At 38.2% G+C, this 21843-nt stretch overlaps 2 protein-coding genes and 1 pseudogene across 6 annotated transcripts in view; all 3 read right to left on the bottom strand.

Annotated features, from left to right (window-relative positions):
* Positions 1-808: 808 nt before the first annotated feature.
* LOC122059136 lies at positions 809-5458 on the bottom strand (annotated as a pseudogene).
* Positions 5459-11421: 5963 nt separating this feature from the next.
* LOC122060168 (cellulose synthase-like protein E6) lies at positions 11422-18715 on the bottom strand. 2 transcript variants are annotated; one of them, XM_042623362.1, is made up of 8 exons: positions 18367-18715; positions 15697-16006; positions 14610-14750; positions 14121-14252; positions 12992-13204; positions 12665-12889; positions 12236-12583; positions 11422-12146 (listed from the first exon to the last, which is right to left on the bottom strand). In XM_042623362.1, exons 1-8 carry the CDS (start codon positions 18657-18659, stop codon positions 11601-11603), a joined length of 2208 nt encoding a protein of 735 aa, XP_042479296.1. In that variant the 5' UTR covers positions 18660-18715; the 3' UTR covers positions 11422-11600. The 2 variants fall into 2 exon arrangements, with proteins under 2 accessions (XP_042479296.1, XP_042479298.1); XM_042623364.1 differs by lacking the exon at positions 12992-13204.
* A 2606-nt stretch (positions 18716-21321) lies between these two features.
* LOC122059280 overlaps positions 21322-21843 on the bottom strand; it is a 4896-nt gene continuing 4374 nt past the window's right edge. For 2 of the 4 annotated variants that reach the window (XM_042621987.1, XM_042621988.1), the window contains one exon: positions 21322-21658. In XM_042621987.1, the coding sequence (XP_042477921.1) occupies positions 21650-21658 (9 nt within the window). In that variant the 3' untranslated portion in view covers positions 21322-21649. Of the gene's footprint in view, positions 21771-21843 lie in introns of all 4 variants that reach the window. The other 2 variants (XM_042621985.1, XM_042621986.1) reach the window with 1 other exon arrangement.

Raw genomic sequence — 21843 nt, 5'->3', positions numbered from 1 at the left:
ATGAAAGTGTTTAATAATTTATAATTTTGGGCCAGGTTTGGTTGCTGGGCAAAAAATTAGAATTCGGATCTTCTTCTGGACCATGATCTCTTGTAATAATTTCATATTATTCATTGGTTGTGGGTCTTTTTCTTAGTGGTATTCAGCTTCTTTCTACGGATGAAATTCTTAATAATTGTTGTATTCACCGATTTTCGCATAATCACTTGTTACATAGCAGGATTAACTGCATTTTATATGTTTCAGGTAAGGCTCCGTTTGGTATCGTTATAAAAAAACGTTTCTGGAGTTTTTTTCGTTCTATTGGAACAAAAAAACGGAATCTTCTGTTTGGTGCACTTATGGTCCGTTTCTGTTTTTTTGGAACAAAAAGTGAAAAAAAAACTGAAAAAACGAGATTGGACGGAACTCCAAAATGGAGTTCCGTATTCCCAGTTTCGTTCCATTTTACAAAAAAAAAAAAAAAAAAATTCCCGATAAAAATCTGAAATTTTGAAACACCATTTTTTGTTTAAAAACTGAGTTTTGACACAGAAACTGAAATTTTCATTTTTGACACGAAACGGCGTTTCTGAAACAGAAACGATACCAAACGGGTCCTAAGTTCATGAGATGGAGATAAACAGACTTGAACTGCTGACATTCGCCATAGGATAAGGCTTTTTTGACTGATTCTACTATAGAGGCCAACAATAGAGAATAATTCCCCCCCCCCCAACTCAGCGTATAACTTTAATCGTACTGGACCATTAGAGAGAGAGATAGAGAGAGAGAGAGAGAGAGAGAGAGATTGTATTGTATTGTACTCTTATTGCGGCACAATCAAAGACGAGTGATAATAAACAGTCATTGTCCAGTCCACACACTTATCTCAGAAAAAAAAAAAAACAAAAACAAAAACAAAACAGAACAAAACAATAATTGGTCCGCAAATCAAACATTAACCTCCGATGAATTGCTTACTATCCTACCTTCCAACCAAGGCAAACATAGGCAAATAATCGATAAAATAGAGCCATGGCTAGTAGGACCCATAATTCATACACATCTTCACTCAAGTTTACTGAGTCAAATGAAGGTGAGCTCTGCAGACTTCGGCATCCACCTTTGCTTCCACATTCGTATAATTGGTCCCCCGTGTATTGCACTTTTAATAGAAACCGAAAAGCATAATATAGGAAAGATACGTATTTCAACCATCGTGTGAACTTTGGTGTGTGCTGCAGCAATTTATGAAACAAATAATGGATTGATTTTAATCAAAAGTTGGGTTTTAACAAGAAAGACCATGTATAGGAAATTTCACATCAATTTGATAAATACCTGGACAAAATAGCCACCATTGAGGTTAAACAATGTTAGCATCATAGATGCAATCTTCCCAGCCCTATTGTTGCTTTGAAACGCGGCACCAATGAGTTCCCCAGCTCCCTACGTACGTAGAGAAAGAGATGAAATTGTTGTTGACAAAATTATATATAACCCAATATATAGGACGTATTTTCTGTCCTGGAGAGCACCCTGAGGGGGGTTTGAAATGACCACAGCAACTCTCCTGGCGTAGGGGCCACACTTCTGGACTAAAAACTTTCTATATATACATATATAAGACAAGGGCTACCCCGTTAACATAGTTACATGCTAGCACACAGGCAAATTAATGGGAGAGTGTGTGGGAGCATCTTCAGCGTAGGGCAACATGATCTTTCCACACCCACTGTGTCTAGATGTGTACCGGCACCAGTGGGTAGCATTCATTCCACAGCCACTGTGTTTAGACGGAGGAGGTTCGGTATGCAGCTGGCTTTCCTGGATCTAGAGGCTCAACCAATGGGAGGGGCATAGGGGACTTTCCTAAGGGGAGGAGGAGAGAGATAGACACAGATTTGCGTATACCAACATACCCAACCTTTTCCCATATAACAAATATATATAGGGAGAAAGAACTCTGTCCATCCATTTCCTATGCCCATCATGCGGGGGCTATTAGGTCTTTCCACACCCAGCCATGTCTGAGCATCAAGGCCACGAGCAGGCAGAGTTTCCTTGCCCACACACACACTCTCTCTCAAGGGTATAATCAACTTACTTGGCTCGTTATAGATAACACCAATATCGCAAGCAATGTGAGAAAGAAGCCAGGGGTTGTTCTCTTTAAGTTGGCCATGAAGTACAAGATGAGCATGAAGAGGGTTGGGTAGATAATTTCAGCCACTATATCACACAAGGTGCTACAAACATAGTACACACTCAGCCTGTACATATCTGCTTTCCTCTCTATCACCAAGCATACCTTCTCCGATGGAAAGACACTGATGGCCGCGAATATCGACATTGAACTCCAGAAAAGACACATGTAGTACAATAGGCCGATCCGTTACATTATGTTGTTGAAGTAGCCAAATCATTAATTAGTCGAGGAATAAGATTTAGGGTTTTGGATTTAGTATACCTGGTCTCTGAGTTGAGCCTCAGTTCCAATGGTGGATTTCCACCAGATAAGGCCTAACAAGAATGCAACTCCAAGGGCTTGAGCCAGTCTTAGCTTCCCAAAATAATTTCTTCTTCTTAATTTTAAAGTTCTCATTGATAGTAACATGAGTTGTTCCCACCAATTCATGGCTGCCTGATCTACTTGAATTCCTAGCTGCTGAAGATTTTCTGATGATTCTTGCAGTTCCTCCTCGATTTTATATTCCGTTTGCAAATACTAGTACACATGGAAAATATTTATGTCAATTTCTCTTTGAAGCAAATAAATGCAATTGAAACTTGATTGCTTCTGGATATTTAGATAGTCCTACGACTATGGGTGACTTAACTATCATGTCTAGGAGACAAAAGAGGCCACCCTACTTTAAGTCAATTGGTTTTAAGGCGAAAGCTTTAACACGAGGACTTACCTCAATCACCTCTCTTTCAAATTCAGAATTGTGTTGGAATGCTAATAGTTCCACAGGGACTGCAGTGTCATTATTTACATGTCCAGTAGCTAAATCAAGAATGAACTCAGCAGGGTTCATGGCTACCTCAGTAGTGAACCCCAAAGAAGAAAAGTACACCATGCAGGCATAATACACAGGACAACCTTCTGATATCAGCAGAAGTTTGTCAAACATGTTGAACATTCTGTTTGAGGGTTGGTGGATTGTTGTGATCACTGTTTTTCCTCCCTATTGAACCATTAAATTCAAACACAAGAATGTCATTTGTATCAAGATTTGCAACTAACAAATGGAAATTAAACCAGATTATATATAATACCTGCCCAACCATCCATTGAAGGATTTGAAGAACTTTATTTGCAGAGGTAGAATCAAGGCCTGAAGTGGGTTCATCAAGAAACAACAAAGAAGGATCTACTAGAATTTCTTGACCTATACTAGTTCTTTTTCTTTCACCTCCTGATATTTCGCCTATTATTGTATGGCGACAACTACAATCAAGTCACAGATCAGTTAGATCTATCCCAACATCTGTTATACTAGTTGTCATAATTATAATTCATCCACTAGTGTCTAAGCTTCATAATCATCTACTAAGAACCGAAAGAAACAAACTGCTTATTTGCAACATAATGAGCTTATAGATTGTATTTAGGAATGCAACTGGGCCAGGTTTTGTAAAACCCTAGTTCAATCCTAGGTTCCCTTAACTCAGTCCAGGCCCAGCCTTGTTGGGTTCAGTCTAACCCAGCCCAGCCCTGATTGACCCTGGTTGGGCTAGGCTGGCCGGGTTGGCCTTGATCAACCCTTGCAGCCCCTATGTTCGATGTAATTATGTGTAATTGTATATTATATATATATATATATATATATCTATATAAGGATTAAAGTTTTTTGGGTGGGATGTAGAGGTTGTGCCATGTGCCTCGGCCAATGAGAGCGCATTAGGAAGCTTCGATCAGGGAGTGCAGTGGTCATTTTGCAACCCCTTGTGTCTGGGTGCCGCCTCTATGTCCCCCAGAAAACACAACCGCTATATTTAAATATATATTATATATAGGGATTATGTGAAGAGCACCTCTTTAGGTGTATTTACTCTTTAAAACATATAAATTTTATTTTGATTGCTCTTTGTCTTATTCTCAAAAAATCTTTTAAGTTAAGGATAAATTTTTTTATTTTTTTATTTTTCAAAATAGTTTGAAATTGTTCGTACCATTAAATCATTTCAAGAGATGTCATTGTCACATGTATTTCATGCACATGTGAAATGACATTCACCATCAAAAATTTAAAAGGGAAACCAAATAAGGTTACAAATTATTTAACACCATAAGAGGTATCAAGAAGAAAATTCTTCATATATATATATATATATATATACAATGGTGGGTTGGGTTCAGACTAAATCCTTAAACCATCTGGCCGTGCCTGACCCTAGGCCCGAAAATCTCAGCCCTTGCATGGCCCACCGATTGAGAAGACCAGCCTAGCTGCCCTGTAGGGCTGAGGGTGGGCGTAGGGCTTGTCAGGCCAAACTTGCACCCCTAAATTGGATTTTTATTTGGTTTTAGAACAAACCTTTATAGGCCTAACTCCTCCATGATCTTCTTTACTCGTGAGCGCTTTTGCTGTCGAGTAATGTTACTGGGAAGCCTTAGATTTGCAGCAACAACCAAGGTTTCTTCAACTGTAAGTTGAGAGAAGAGCACATCATCCTGAGCGACAAATCCAATCCTGTAAAGTGATCGAAGTAATTAATATTTATCGAGAGAGAGAGAGAGAGAGAGAGAGGTGTTCTAATTAATTTTTGCCAACCTCCTCTTAAGAGCTGCATCATATGGACTGCCATTGTATGTGATGCTCCCTTCCACATTCTCACCATGCAATCTACCTCCTAGTATCTGGAGTAAGGTTGTCTTCCCACTACCCGAAGGTCCCATCAGAGCAAGGAGTTCTCCAGGTCTTATGCTACCCGTCATACCCATACGCTTCAAGATATAATAGTAGTTAGCTTGTTCCATGCCCAGTTGAGAAGCTACCTTTGACACCACAGACTTTACAGGTTTTCAGAGAAATCTTGGCTGATTCTTACCTTGTACTTCACATTTTCAAACTGTAGAGAGAGAGAGAGAGAACCTCACAGTTCAGACAACAAAGTATTTTGCTACTACACTGGTAATGGGTTAGAAAATTGCTACACGTTGCATGGATATTTACTGAAGAGAACTAATCTCGAATGTTAGAGATGGAGAGTTTGGATCAGGTTCTCGTACAAGAATGGTTCTCTGCAGTCTCTAATCCATACTAAAAATCCATTCAATGTGAAAATTTGTTGTAAAAAGAAAGAGATTGAGTGGATTCAGGACCTGATCCAGACTCAGAGATGGACTGAATACCTTGAGAAATATCGAGAGAGATGGATCCATGTGTGAAGACCCGTTTCTTAGATCTCCTTGAGACTTTCTGCTGTGATCAGAGCCATTACTCCCACCAATTTGCGTGGTCGCCATGGACAGTGACATGTGATGACCTTCTTCTTCTCTCACTATTTCCATAATTTCAAGATACAGCTCAAGCAAGAGGTTCAAACATAAGCTTTCAGAGCTCAAGAACTATATATAGTGAAGCAATTCAAATTTTTTTTTTTTTTTTTTTTGGTTTCCACACTACCATTTCTTGAATAAAAAAATTGTAGCCTCATGTGAATACAAAGGCGACTGCGACTTTGTGTATACAAATTATGGAAAAACGGAGGCAACCGAACACAGGCCCTACGAAATGACTGGGTCACCTCATATGAATGATAAAAATCTCACCCTGTTGATGCTTATAAGAATGTTCTAATTGGTCTCCATGTTGGTGCAGGAGCTGCTCTCTTGGGCAAAAAAAAATTGTCTCTACAATTAGGGAAGAGGAAACCTAGAAGGTATTGTGGTTTTTGTGCCCAGATAGGGAAGGTAAAATGACTACCCCACCCTTGTAAAAAGAAGAAATCATTTCATTGTTAATGCTTCCACACGTGCTACCATTGGCTCATGTGCTGGAGCAGGAACCACACTGCCTTTTAGAGACCCTTCCCTACAAATTATTACAAATGTTGCAAGGCACAGGTGAGGAATGTGGGTCAGTTTTTCGTATGGTCTGACCAACACATATGGAATCCACTACATGGTTTCTCCTTGGGTGGATTCCATCTATGTGGATTAATCCCATACGAGAATGGTTATCGTACGAGGACCTGATTCGCTCTTGCAGGTGAGGGCATAGATGCATGAATGTGGCGTCTATCATGAAACAATTAAATAACTGTATTTAGAATTTGATACTTTCGTTTAATTGCTATGTATTTTATTATCAGGACTTGTTTAAGATAAGTGTAGAAAATGATTAAAAAATAATCTGAAAGTGACAAATAATTATATCATTATCAAAGAATATCATTGTTTTTTTTTTTTGGTAGAAAGGATATCATTGTTATATATATTAAATATCTATCATAGAACAATTAAATAGGTGTATTTTTTGTTTTTGTTGTACCTGATTGCTGAGATTAAACATTTTCAATATAGAAAGACTCAAAGACAATGACTAGGCAACTTGGGCCGCCAAATACTTCACCTTGCGTTTGACAAACAAGTGGAAAAAGACAACCGCGAACAGACAACAATGTAACGCAGAATGACATACGAGACCTGTTAAGTTTGTTTCGAATTCTTGACCTATTTTGAAGATTGACCCGATCCAACATATTTTGGCAGCGATCTGAATGGGAAGTTTTTTTGAGATCTGTGATGGAAGCAGAGGGATTGGGCCAATAGGCCCAAGCCCGGAGCCCATCATTGATCTCGTATGGGGGTGCGGGGGGCTATATGGTTCGACAGAATCGACCGCGACCCGATGGGTCGACCCGTGACTTGGAATATATATAATGTATTATAGCTTGTTGAGAAAGTCATTGTATTTTAGGGTTTTTCGAACTAGGGTTTCAGGCTGAGTTTTCTCGCCGCTTCTTGGGTGTAATCTCCCTTCTGCATAGTGAAACATCTTCTTCTTTGCCCGAAGATGTAGCACACCACCCTGGTGTGTGAACCTCGTTAAATCTCTGTGTCGTGCGAATCTATTGTCTCTTTATTTTTCGTGTTTCTTGATGTTTGATCTAACAAGACCGATTCTTAAGTCAACCTCAACAGCTGTGTCACAAAGTGCAGAAAGACACCTTGTGTCTCACCTTCTCTGCACAGAGGGAGAGAGCAAAGCCTCCCAATTGGTCAAATCCTATTAAGAAAAAAAAAAAAGCAATGAGTCCCTGGGAGCATCCAAAGGTTGGGAAGACTCCAGTAATTGGATGTTCATTGTCGATTCACCGCTCATTGTAAAGGATTTTCTTGAAGCCTAATGGTGTAAATTTGGTTTTGTCAACCTAACCCGTCCGTTTTAATTTGAGCCCAAATATGGCCTGACTAAGACACCATTGCCTTAAGGGCTAGTCAAGGTTGGAATTCTTGGCTCTAAGACAGGGTCAGATTGGGCTAGGCCACACCCAAGCCGTTGGATATTTACTATTCACTCATTGCTCATTGTAGAAGAATTTTTTTTCAGCCTAGGAGTGTAAGTTTGATTATGTCAGCCTCACCGCCCTGAGCCCAAATAGGGCTTGTGCTGAGATACCATAGCCTTGAGGGCTGGTTAAGGTTGAAATTTTTTACACTGCATCAGAGTCAGTTCAGGGCTAAACTCAACTCAACCCGACCGAACCTGACTCCGTTTTAAGTAATATTATATATATATATATATATATAAATAAAATATGTGTCATTAACAAACTCTCTCACATAGATATAACTAATATGGATATTGATGTGCTTGGTTACTTGTATACTTAATTAATGATTTTTTTTTTTCAAAAGAAATCATCATAAACTTTAAACATTAAACATATATTTTTATATAATATATCATTTATGAAGATAGTAAGTGATAGATAGATTAATACACCCTCTCTCATATAGAAGATAATATATGAAGATAATAAGTGATACCAATATCAAAACCTTTATTTTTACATGATCATTGATGCAATATTTACACTAATAAAAGAAAATTTCACTGCAGATAATAGAAAAGGGCTATAGGCTCCACAATTCTTTCTTTCTTATGCTAATACCCATTCTCTGCTATCCTCTTGTAAGACAGTTGGCTGTAGGGGTGTCACAACTGGATACTAAACTTATTCCTTTCCCCCTCCAGGAGGATTTCCCCCTCCCCCCCTTCTTTTTTTCAGTTTGAAAATTAGTTAAATAATGGGTTTTTTATTGGCATATGATTGAAATTTCATTGAGTTTGATCTTGGGGTGTTATTTATGGAATAAGAGAATGAAACATTGGGGACTTAGAAGACCTTTTGTTAGGAAATCTTGCCCAGAAAAATGGATTGGTTAAAGAAGTTATTCTCCACAAGCATAGAAAAATCAATTAATTAATTATTGGTTTACTTGTAAATTGGGGTTACCCTAGTCACTACCTCAGCCCTGGCCTTTGAAACACTGCTCATTTTTTGTCCTTTCTATTGGTTTAAACAAACTGACATTGTTGACAATTGCAGAAATCAGTTTTTAGTGTTGATAGTAATTTTTTTTAAAGAAATACAGGCTGAGAGATTGAGTGGATTCTATGTGTAGATCAAGCATCACGAGAATGGTTCTCGTATGAAGACCTAATCCAAACTCGAAATAAAATGTCTATGGTCAGCATTTCATGCTAGGATTGGTCTTCTTTTGTCTTCTAGAACCTATATATATATATATATATATATCAATTAGGTCTAACATAAGAAAATCTTCTTCTCTTTTGAATAAGTTTGACTTTATGATTCCAACTGCTAAATCTTCCATCTTAAAACCGATTGGCTTGAAATAGGGTGGCCTCTTGTGGCTCTTATACAAGATAGTTGAGTCACCCACAACCGAAGTGGGACTATCTCAATGCCAACCTTCTGAGAGATGGCCATCTTTCAGCAGTATTACCAATCTGTCTAGAAAAATGAAACTTTTTTTTTTTTAAATTTTGTATGTTGGGGATCTAATGTAGGCCCAGCCAACATCACGAAGAAGAACCAGTCTAGGACCACAACATGGTCTGCCAAGTTGTTCAATGGTTATGGAACTCCTAAAAACCTCCATCGCTACTGATGAGGCAAAATATGTCCTCTTCCTCAGCACGACTGAAGCGTGTATGCAAACCTGAACAGGACTGACCCACTACCTCGGCCCTCCACCAGGCCGTACTGCTACCTCGGCCCTCCAACAGGCCGTGCTGCCACCTCGGCCTTCCATCAGGCCGTGCTACCACCTCGGCCCTCCATCAGGCCGTGCTGCCACATCGGCCCTCCATCAAGCCGTGCTGCCACATCGGCCCTCCATCAGACCGTGCTGCCACCTCGGCCCTCCATCAGGCCGTGCTGACACCTCAGCATCTCATCAGTCCGTGCTGCCACCTTAGCATCTCATCAGGCTGTGATGCCACCTCGGCATCTCATCAGGTCATGTTGCACCTTGGCCCTCCATCAGGATGTGCTGCTACCTTGGCCCTCCATCAGGCTGTGCTACCACCTCGGCCCTCCATCAAGCTGTGCTGCATCTCGGCCCTCCATCAGGCAGTGCTACCAGTCACCTCGGCTCGACACAGTCAAGTAATGCAACCGAAAATGTGCACACATCCACTCCTACATTCAAGGGACGTGATCCCTGATCATGGGGGCAGGACTCTATCCACTATACGTCATCAGAGGCGTCCACCCCTTTCACGGCTTGCACCTTTGAGATCAATGGAGAATATTCCCAGAATATGCCCTGGAACCTAGAATATTCCTAGAAACACAGTGCCACTCCCCTCAAGGACTCTACGCCTAAACTAGACTCTCCACAAACGCCCCTCCTTCTCTCTCCATCAGCAGCCTATAAATACCAAGGTAAGCCTCCATCATAGGGGATCGATCACTCACTCCTTTTACTGGAAAAGCTCTCTTGAGCATCTGTTGTGGAAAGATCTAACTTAAGCATCGGAGAGTCCCCTGTCGGGTCAGCCCGGCTCTCCCCTGTGATCTCTTTTGTGTAGGTCGACTGGAGCACTAGGAACTGCAGGGAAGGTCACCCAGTCAATTTTTACCGCATCAGCTACCAATTTATAGGGAAAACAAAGAGATACTATTTCCTGTATTACCCCATGTAAACCCAAAAACAAAGAGAAAGGGCTTTTAACGGCCCTTCAGAGGCAGCCCACAACCCAGTCTAAAGAGCACAAGATATCACCCCTCAACATGAACTCCATATGCTGCCTATTGATCAATGATCAAATTCTCCTGCCCCTGAGCTATGACAATATGGATCATCAATGCATTTTTTACAATTGAAATATAATTTGTCAAATGAAGTGATCATCTTGAATGGTGGAAGGATAGAAAATTTTCAAGTCCCTATTATGTTCTGCACCACTACTGAATTGTAAGATTACCATCCAGAGTCAAAAGTAGTAAGTGCAACTGCTTTGATCATGCAGTCTCTGTTTATGACAGTTCTGCAGTGCTTTAAATTGGGGAGAGGATGATGAAAGAAGACACTTCATTGTATTTATAGTCTCGCTTACACTTACTGGGTGGGCACTATTTGAAGTTGAGCTCTGTTTCCCTTACCTTTCTTCTCCAATTAGCTGTTGGGGTTGCTGCTTGTTTGTGACTGTTTTCCATTTTCTGTTCTACCAAAGTTGAGAAATAGCCCTATGCGAAAATCCATGTACATTACCCTTTTTTATATAGAATAGAGTCTCAGAGGTATCATGGAATTAGGTTTCAGTGAAAGATGGTGCTGACCTTATTTCTCCGAGTATATTTATATCAGATTTAAGTGAAGGGCAATGGTTCAACTTTGAGGTGGTATGGCCATATCCAATGGAGGCCTGAGGATGCCCCAGTAAGGAGGAGTGATCGAAGCCAAAAGAGCTAGGGCAGGCCTAAAATAACCATAGACGAAATGGTGAGGCATACATGCATTGTCTTGATCTTGTTCCCACTATGTGTTGGTTGGTACATATCCAACACTATGACCTTGGATAGAAACTTTTGGAGAACAATGATCCATGTAGCCGACCCCATTTAGCGGAGACTAAACTAACTTCTGTGCTGTGCCTTTTCCCTCTACTCTCATATTTCTTTTCTCATCTCTCATTTTCCCATCTCTCCCCTCCACTCCTGTTTGGACTTTTTCAATTTTGTTTGTATGGATGCATGTATCCGGCCACATTAAGTTGGGATAAAGATAAGTTTGTTGTTGTTGCAATGATTCAGCTTTAAGGAATGTCATCCTTTTAGGACAAGGTGGTCCTCCAAGTCAGTGTTCATAATTGCAATGGAGGTCTCGTCAAGACTACTAAGCTTCTGTAGTGAACAAAAGGGATCAAATGGCAAGACAAGCTCCTCTTATACATCGTCTAAAGTTTGCAGATGATATCTTGATCTTTATAAAGGTTAGTAAGCATTGTTTGAGGAATCAGAATCAGAACATGGCTCATCAGCATCACAGAAGATGCCTCAAAGCTTAAGCCTTCTTAGATTGTACTAAAACAGAGAAAAAAAGAAAAAGATAGAACATTGATTGTATTCTAATACACAGGTATGAGGCATAGCAATGAAGCACAAACAAGTGATGCAACTGTAGTGGAGGTGGGCATGCGTCCCTTATCCTTGCGGATGAAGATTGCTTCATAGATAGGGATGTTAATGGCAACCACAAGTCCAGAAACAATAATTTGTGAGATGAATTCCTCCACAGCCCATACTCCCATACCCATAACCATCCTCTTCACTCCCCCAACCAGGCTAAAAAGGTTGAACAGAGCTACTGTTGCTATGACAGTAAACATAGGAGAAGAGGCCCCAAACTCAAAGATCCCTTGCTCATATCTCTTGGATGCCTCTTCCTCATCCACTTTCCCTGTGATTACAAATGTTGTTTGGGAAAAACCCAGTTGCGTGACAATGACATCGACAAATCCAAAAAGAAACGAAGTCGTCCTCCGAATCAATACCATCCTCTGTAGGTTCCACCAATCCTCTACTGTGTACTTACACCACAGTGCCTCAACTAGGCTGTATACATTCTTGGCCACAAATACATATGCAAATGGGATAAACAACAGGCTAGACATCTGAAAGCATAAACAAATTAATAGTAATTAGATAATGAATTTGTGTGTGAATGTGTTTTAGAGAGAGAGAGAGAGAGAGAGAGATTCACCTTTGGGAACAAGGAAATGCCATTAAAGAAGCAAAGAGAAGGGACAAACACATAGTAGAGTGTTGGCAAAGAGTTAGCAGCCCATAAGCAGTAGACGCAATATCCCATCTGGAGGCCTAGCTTTATCTTACCTCTCCCAAATAGAAAGGGACAATACTTAGACAGGACAATTTGAAACATCCCCTCAGACCATCTCTTGTATTGCACCAGATGCTGAAGCAGTGTGGTTGGAGCAGTTCCTAAGAAGCCAGGTCTCTCTGGATTGTAATAAATTGGTTTCCAAGCCCTACATTGGATTGCCAAACCTGTTATTATGTCCTCCACTGGGCACCCATACATCAAACCCATCTGCAATATCCATATATACATAACCATAAGCTCATAATCTCATCAGTGAAGAGAAAGAGAGAAAGAGAGAGAGAGAGAGACCTCTTTTCCCCACTGGGTACCCTTCTCATGGGTACAGCTTGCAAGTTCCTTACATTTTTCTTCTACCTCACTGATACTCCTTTCTGCCTTCCTCTCAATCTTTCTATTCTGTTGTTCTCTCCACTCTTTACTGTATTTCCTTCCACAAATAGCTTCTCTCCTATGAAAGCATCCAGAGCCACAGTACAGAGCCCCACCATATCCATCTATCCCTGCAAGTTCCAACTTTTGACAAATCAAGAAGTACAAAGATCAGTACTCCATTAATGCAATATCATCTGTAACATATTAATTCTGACTGGATTTTATTTTTCTGTTATTACTTACATCATTGACTACCCTATTTTCATTACAATAAATATCCTTCTTTGTGACATTATAATAAGTCTGTGGGAACTGCACATAAGATATCTCATCACCATTCACTTCATCCATGAAGAAGCATAATACATCTCTCAATGTTTCTGAATTGTTTGAGTACATGTCACAGTCTACATTGAGTATGATTTCTCCATTACTTATCTCCGATGACACTCGTATCTTCAAAACAAAAGTAATACAACAAATAACAAGTATTAGTAATCAAAGAGCAAAAAAAAAAAAAAAAAAAGGGTTAAAATTTACTCAAGGCTTTCATAGTTTGTTGGTGGAAGAGTTTTTTACAAAAGGTTAAAATTCAAGACTAACTTGAAAATATTTTATGTGGGGAGATAGGCAAAGGTGTATGGGTGTGACAGGTGTCCTACCTAAGGCCTTGCACTGTTTTCGCCCATTTAGGTAATTGGGTCTCATAAGCTAAGGCATGGACAGTTGGACATACGTTCTATACGATTGGTCAGTTCTTGGTCCATAGTGGGTTACAATTAGGATTTAAACATGCTAATTGACTAATTGGGTTATAAGTGATCCTTAAAGGAGCTAAGGGTCTAGGGGATATAAACGGTTATTTATCAATAGGTTGTAGATTCGGTCAGTCCCAGTTGGGTGACCATTGAGCCACTACTTTGCATTGAGACCACCTGATTATTACAGTCGATGCTTGAACCAAACACATTTAGTAATTGGGTTGGATTGATCTTTGGGCTATAACTAATAGATTCATGTCAAAGAGGCCTACTGGTGTGTGCCAACTTTTGACACCCTTAAGACCAAGGTGCAATTACACATATATATAAGGAGATATGTCATTACAAGGGAGGGTATATGATAGAATCTGAGCTTGAAATTTTTGTATGTAATCAATTCACACTATGACCTAGATATCCATATAGTTAAAACTGCCATATCACTAACCAAGTGGCAAAAGGTTAGATGTTAACATGGAGATACCCTCTACACCTGTTGGTGTAGAAAAAAAATTCTTACAAAGAAGGATTTTCTTTTGTTTTTGTTAGAAACAAAAAAGGTAAATTAAGAGCAATTAAATTTTAAATCTTTTGCAAGCATGGATGATTACCAATGCATTCATGGCACCAGCCTTGAAATTGTGAGGATATTGTGGTCTTTTCTCACGTGCCAAGTATACCAAAGTTGGCAGAGGGACTCCTCCAGCCTCCACTGCATTTGGGTCTCTCCCATCAATTAGTATCTGATGAAATAGAATCCAAACAAAAGAAAATCACTGTTAAACCCCTTTTCTTTTACATTATTAAGAAAAAAAAAGAGAGACAAGAATTTAATATATGGCAATATGGGTCTAGTATAAATTACAAATAACATTAGGTATCCATATTATATCGGCCGATACATATTGATATTGATAACTTTGAAGGGTAAAATGGTCAAAAAATTTGGCAATATCGATTTTTTTTTCCTAAATTATCCTATATGATCTGATACGGCCAATCAATATTGGTAATGACATCATCTGAGACTGAAACGGCCATCGATACCATATACTGAAATCCTGATATCAAAATTCGAAGTAAAAAAAAAATGGAAGTACCTGAAGAATGGTTTGATGATCATATTTAGTTACTCCAGCATTCCATTCTGAGAATCCTTTGTGTTGTTCCCTCACTTCTTCTGGAACTCTGCCCAATTCAGTTGCCGACATGACCCGCTTCTTCATATTTTCATATAATTTCTGAAAAGGAACACAAAAAATTTAGAGAAGGAGAAATCTCTAACTAGAATGAATAAGGGAAAGGAAGGATGGTTCAACCGGCGACTCAGTGACTTTTGACCGGTTTTAATGTCTAAATCATCTTCCCTTGGGTGGGTTTAGACTGGTCTACTCGAACCAGCTGGCTCATACATAGCTATGCAATTGGTTAGGTTGGATGGATTTAGCTGAAATTGGAGCAAGAACAAAACATGTGATCTGAACCCTGACCAAGCCCAGCCCAGCCCAGCCCAGCCCATTCATTAATTGGGCTAGCAAGTGTGCTAAATTAGCCATTTATGTAATTAAGGATACAAACCCATCTCAATAGGGAAGTTTCATTACAGTGAAATGTCATTACTTACCCCACCAATAAACCGCTTATGGGAAAATTTAATTTTCGGTTGATGATATATTCATTTTATCATCACTTTTCATATGGCATAGTGGATGGGTGTTGCTGGGCCCATATGATAGAAGACCTTACACATGGGAAAGAGAACCCTATCCATTTGCACGGCCATTGTGCCGGCCCTGGGGGCAATGAGGTATTTTTCTGCCCGTCTGTGTTTGGGTGTAGAGAACACGCAAGCATGCAAGGTTCTTTTCTCCTTAAAAAAGGGTCAAAGAACTCTCCCTGGTTGCGCAACCCTTGCACTCAGACACACAGGTGTTGAATTGACACCCTGCGCTGCGCTGTGAAATACAAATCTCACCCCATGTTGATACCCATATGTGCCTCCACATTGACCCACACTAGCATAGGGACCACACGATCAAAAAATTTTAAGGGAAAAAATGGCCCAATTCGGCCTGGTACAACTGATCCAATGATATCAATACTGGCAACAATTGGCACCAGTGCCGATGCTGTCCCCTAAAACCCTGCAAAAGAACCAAAGCTGGCTCATGAGGAGAATTATCATACCTTGATGGCCAACCATTCATCATCAGATTTGAAGATTCCTCTAGCAAAAAGGGCCTCAGGTGATCTAGGCTCTACCTTGAACTTGTTGCAGAAGGGTATCCAATGCTTAGAGAAATGAGAAGCTTCTAGGAGAGCATAGAAGGTTAGGTCAGAGCCTCCATCATCGGAGAGATAAACACTCAACTTCTCCGGTGGATACCCATATGCCATTACAGACAACACAGTGTTTATCACCAGAATTGGTGGCTCCATCACTGGGTCTGCTGTACACACAAATATGTCAATGCCCGAAAGTAGTTTGTCTTCGTATCTGAAAGAAAAAGCAAAGATTTCTCAGTTTTTTCAAAATTTAATAAACTAGGGATGATAGCTACAAAAGGTAAGTTCAATTAATTAATTTAAAACAAAAAATATTGAGGGTTAGAAAAATTGACCATCCACCAAGATCATTAAAGCTTTAGATTTAGATATGCAAGATTGCAAGTACAACCCTATGATTTTAAATCTAAGAAGAGGGTTTTGAGGCAACAACATATGAGAAAACCAATGAAATACAACAAAATGATTTCATATATATTTGACGATAAGATATATTTCATATGAGAGATGGAGAGAAAATACCCTCCCAGTGGCTTAGAGAATTTTTTTGTTCGAATCTATATTTTATCAACCACATTTTTTTATCATTATTGGTTACCCAACCCAAGTATAATCAATGAAGTTAAACTATGTTAAGTTTGTCTCGAATTCTTGACCCGTTTTGAAGATTGATCCGATTCGACATATTTTGGTGGCGATCCAAATGGAAAATTTTCTGAGATCTGTGATGGAAGCAGAGGGGTTGGGCCGATAGGCCCAAGCTCGGAGCCCATCACCGATCTCGTATGGGGGTGTAGGGGCGTAGTCCCCGCGGTATGGTTCGACCGGATCGATTGCGACCCGATGGGTCGACCCACGATTTTGGAGTATATAATGTACTATTGCTTGTTGAGAAAGTCATTGTATTCTAGGGTTTTCACGCAGCTAGGGTTTCAGGGCGAGTTTTTCCTCGCCGCTGCTAGGGTGTAATCTCTCTTCGGCATAGTGAATCATCTTCTTCTTCGCCCGAGGACGAAGCACACCACCTTGGTGTGTGAACCTCCTTAAATCTCTGTGTCGTACGGATCTATTGTCTCTTTATTATTCGTGTTTCTTGGTGTTTGATCTGACAAACTATTTACAACCAAAATGGACAGAGTATTTAATTTATAATTAAACAATTATTTCAAATTATTAAATTAAATAATCTCTTTAATTATTTCAAATTGTTAAAGTAGATACTCTCTGTACATTTTGGTTATAAAATAGTTTAGTTTTATTGACTATCGTTGGGTAGCCACCCGTTCTATTATTTAAAGGCAAATTTTTTATGTATGACTGTCGTGTCTTTATCCATGGATGGAAAGAGAAAGAATATATAATTATGTTTCTATCCTTATCACATACATGATTATGCATAAAAACTGGATCCTTATTCGATTTCGTTTATTATAAAAGAATTAAAAAACAATTTATAATAATATAATATTTAATTTAAAAACAATATTTAAAGAATTGAGATTAGATTGGAACAACGGAACCAGATCGATTGGTACTGAATTTCTAGAGTTTGGGTATAGGATCCACACCGATTTGCTTCAATCTGGGATTGATCAAGATAAGGATTCAGTTTTTATTTTATTTTATTTTAAATTATACCTAAAAATAATAAATTTCGATTCTGAAAATCTCAAAGATAAAATATTCTGGCCTGTTGATGGTCCCAAAGCCACATAGTTGACATAACCACTTATTAAAAAAAACAAGAGTTACTGTGAGTGTACAGGTAGCAAACGGACCAATGGTGGCATAGGAAGAAAATCCTCTGCTGGCACTGCATCGATCCAATGAGTATCTGGATGGTTGAGAGTCCTTGGGGTGTGTGCCCCAATGCTCCAAGTTATCCAAATTCTCATTGCACTAATGCAATGTAATAGAAAATCGGGACGGGCTTCTGCAATAGAGGTGAAAACTTAGATCCAACACCTTGGAGCATTTTGAGGCACGAGCTGTGTGTTGGGTTCTATGCTGAGGTGTTCAAGGGCATCAAATCTGAGCAATCGCCTCTATTGTTCAGTAGAGGAGTCGAATCCCAAAAGATTTGGATTCGGGGGCATATGATGAGATATCATACATGAAAGATATGTGTAAGGGGTAGAGAGAGAAATAAAAGTGAGTGATAACTTATGGTATACTGGTGGTATATCTAACATTTTTTTTTTTTAAGGGTGTGTTTGGTGGTGCAAGTGAGCAACATCAGTAAAGAGTAAAGATAAGTTATTTTGCATTTTTCTATGTTTCCCTTCTCCTGTGAAAGGTCATCGTCACCCTCGTCAATTATAGAGCAGGAAAAGCTCTGTTATTATGAAAACTTTGAAAATATATTGGTATTTTTATTTCTGATAAAGATTAAAGAATTGGTGTTCAGTCTAAATCATTCTAGATGAAGAAAATTTTGATTTTTGATTTTTCTATTTTCTGGGTAAGAAGAAAATTTGAAGATGATAAAGGAAAGGAGATCAGATAGAGAGCTTCTTATTTCAGATCTGTTGTAATTTCAAAAGAGATTCATAGATGAGAGAAAGAGATTACCTGAGAGAAAGGGAATCCTTGAAGGTGGTGGTGTGACGATGGACAACATTCCAACGGACGGATTGAGTGATGATCCAATAGAAACTGAACCAAAGCTCTGCTGCGAATAATCCAAGCCATGCCCATCTTCCTGCTTCACCTGTTCTTGGGATATGACAAACCCTGTAACCCAACACCATCACTATTCCTACGAATATGCTCACTGCAAATATCTTATATGCTATTCTTCTTCCTTTTGATTCCTCTACTGTCTCAAACAGACTAACATCTCCTCCTTTCTCTCCTCCCCCCATCTCTCTCTCTCTCTCTCTCTCTCTCTCTCTCACACACACACACACAGTCTCTGAGTGTTTGTTAGTGTGTGTATCATGTGAGGTAGAAGTATACAGATACATTATCCAAAGTCAAAATATTCCCAAAAAAAAAAACATAATTTTTTTGTTTTTTTTTGGAGGGAATATGCTATCTAAACAAAAGGCATACCGCTCCTTACATTTATTATTATATTAATTTTTTTAAATGAGAGATATAATGATTGAAATTTAAATGAGAGTCGGCATTGAGTACCCAGCTTGCTATTATTATATATATATTTTTAAATGGGATCTCATATAAAAGAAATTAAATTTGAGAAATAATGATTAAAATTTAAATGTGAATTGATGTAGAGTACCTTGCTTGCTCATAAGACTCTCACTTTTTATTTTTTTGTCACTATGTATAAGGAAATATAATGTTTCAATATTTACCACGTGACACTATATGAATTTGTTAGCATGTGACAGAGGATCAAGTAAGCATCTTATTGGTACAATTTCAAATTAATATGAGTAGAGGAAAACTCTTAGGAAAGAACTAAAAAAATATCTTTTTTTTTTTTGGGTATAATCTTTATTTTATGGTATTTTAATAATTTTGCTAAAACTTTAAACCAGAGTTTGAGCAACTTGTCTCTCTCAAACCTTGCAGTAGCAGAAGTCTCATGCACTGGGTTGCTCTCTTCTCTCTTCTCTCTTCTTTCTTCATGTATGTGGAGTTCTCTATGGACTAACCCTATGTATTATTAAGTGAAAAATACTAAAGCATTAAATTTTACTAGGCATATTGAAGCCTATGAAGACCCTTTTTGAGATATTGCATAAAATGCAATCAAAATTATAATAATATGTAAAAGAATTGTAAAAATCCAAGAAAATATATTAATCAAAATATTATAAAAAAAAATTCATAAAATATGATTTTCTAATAGAATATTGAACTTTATGTGTAGATAATTAACATTATATTCAGAGTAAGTATGTGAATTTGAAACTGAAATCATAATCGTTTACTGAAGCCGAACAGAGCTGTTCACGCCAAAATCGCAAAATCGTAAAGTAAATGGTTCAGTTTTGGTTTCAAGTTTAAGACCGATTAATTAAATGGGTCGGGGCAGTTTTAACGGTTTAACCCGTTGGTTTCGAACCGAATTGACACCATGAAACCGAACCATTTAAACCGTAAAAACCAATCCGATTAGTCAATATAACGAATAAATATTTTGTTGTTTTAACAAACATAATGGTTTAATTTAGGGAAGATTTAATGACTATAGAGGTTATCCAAGGGTCTATTCAATAATTTACTCATATTATGTAATTATGTAGTTAAATCCTTGCTTGTTCAATGCCTCATTTAATTTGATACAAGGTTGAAAAGTTTATCAACGAAAGAAAATTTTAGTAAGCATGCGAATAAACTAGCAAACCAGTTGCTAACCGTTTAGAAACCTTATGGAATAAACAGTGATCAAAACCGTGAAGCTGACACCGTTTAAAAACCGTGGAATCAACACCATTTACTAAACGGTTGCAGTTTCAAAAAGTGCAACCTTTTAGTAAATTGTGCGGTTTTAGTTTCAGTAAAATAAATGTGAACTAAACCAAACTACACCGTATACACCGAAACCGAATCGATTAACACCGTTATTCAGAAGGATAAAAATTCATGAGAAAGTTACCAACATAGGATGTTTTATGAAATTGAAAATCAAAATTGCAATATCAATTTAATTTAAATAGTGAAAAATTGACCCTGCTTTATTATAATGGAAATTTGGCAACCAGGAGAGACTAATTTTGCCAAAAATAAGATGTAAAAATAAGATTCTTACAACCAACGTAATGAAATGTAACCAAATGAAATGGTGAACAGATAAGCTTTCAATCGTTTTTGCATTTGTGTCCACTTGTATTACATCTAACATTCAATTTTTAGACCTCTTCTCTATAAATAGAAATTCCTTTCATTAGATAGAAGAAAAGAGAACTCAAGAACCCAGCAAACTTTGCAAATTTACTTGCGTCCAAGAAAGAGTCGTCTCTTTTTTTCTCCCATTTTATGGTTTCGGTTTGGGTGCTTCGACATAATCACAGACAAATAAAAAACAAAAAAAGCTTTTAGTCAAAATTAATTTACAAATTATGCAAACAATTTTGAGTTATGAAGGCGAATCTAATTTTTTATCCTTGTAGTTTAACATATTTTTTTCCCATGAAGATAAAACTAATCATTTCATATATATACTCAAAAAACATTCAAAGCAGTGACAACTTTGAAAATGATATAATGATAAATTATTTTTAAATAATTTTAAAATTTTCTTTTACCTTGACTTAAAGAAGTTTTGAGAATAAGATAAGAAGTCCATTTCATGTGAAGAGGTGAGAGATACATAGAGCATCCAATCGTACCTCCTCCATGGTCTGCTCAAAGGACATTTTCCTAAAATTAAAACCTCAGTCATTATAATCCTTTTCAGAGGTCATTTGAGTTTGATCTTGGTCAAGAATCCCCATGATCAGCTCTGTAAGATTAGGGAACCTCATGCTAAAATTGGCCTCACACATCATAAGAGGTTAAATCTCATTCATGAGACCAATCTTAATATGGACAAAGGGCATCTTTAAGATCATCTAAAACAAAAACTCCCCATTCTTGAATTATAGCAATTCTCTTCTAGCACATCAAAATCTAAAAATGCAGCTCCAAAAAACAGTGTCTTGGTTACTCCAACCAATGAGCGTATCTACAGCTCAAAACCTACACATAAGCCTGGATGGACTTGAAGATCACAAGCAAAAATTCCTCTACTAAGTGGAATATACAGAGGAAATTAGTCGATTTCTAGGTACATGAATATTTAGAATTTCATCCAAGACTTCTACTGCAGCAAGCCTCATGATTTAAGGGAATGACTGCAAGATCTTCCTCTCATCTGATTTTAGTCTGCAGTAAAGGCCGCTTAGATGATCTACAAAAACCATAAACGACTTCTTTAATTGCTCGGCTTTCTTGTACTCTTTGGTTCCATATAAGATTAACTTTATATCATCAAATTCAGCATTTCTATCCCTTTGTTCATCCTGCAAAAGGTTGAGGGACGACTTGATCCACATTAAACAATTAAAATCGTAATCCCCACACCACCCCCCCCCC

This window comes from Macadamia integrifolia, chromosome 13, assembly GCF_013358625.1.
Source record: "Macadamia integrifolia cultivar HAES 741 chromosome 13, SCU_Mint_v3, whole genome shotgun sequence".
NCBI classification, from domain to species: Eukaryota; Viridiplantae; Streptophyta; class Magnoliopsida; order Proteales; family Proteaceae; genus Macadamia; species Macadamia integrifolia.
Note: the sequence above shows the minus strand (reverse complement) of the source record. Positions and strands in the feature narration are given on the sequence as shown.

Coding starts and splice junctions, on each gene's coding strand:
- LOC122060168 (XM_042623362.1), bottom strand. CDS start 18,659: ATGGGGGGAGGAGAGAAAGGAGGAGATGTTAGTCTGTTTGAGACAGTA. Junction 12,584..12,664: donor GTACCCAGTGGGGAAAAGAG/GTCTCTCTCTCT, acceptor TGGATATTGCAG/ATGGGTTTGATGTATGGGTG. Junction 12,147..12,235: donor GCATTTCCTTGTTCCCAAAG/GTGAATCTCTCT, acceptor TTATGCTTTCAG/ATGTCTAGCCTGTTGTTTAT.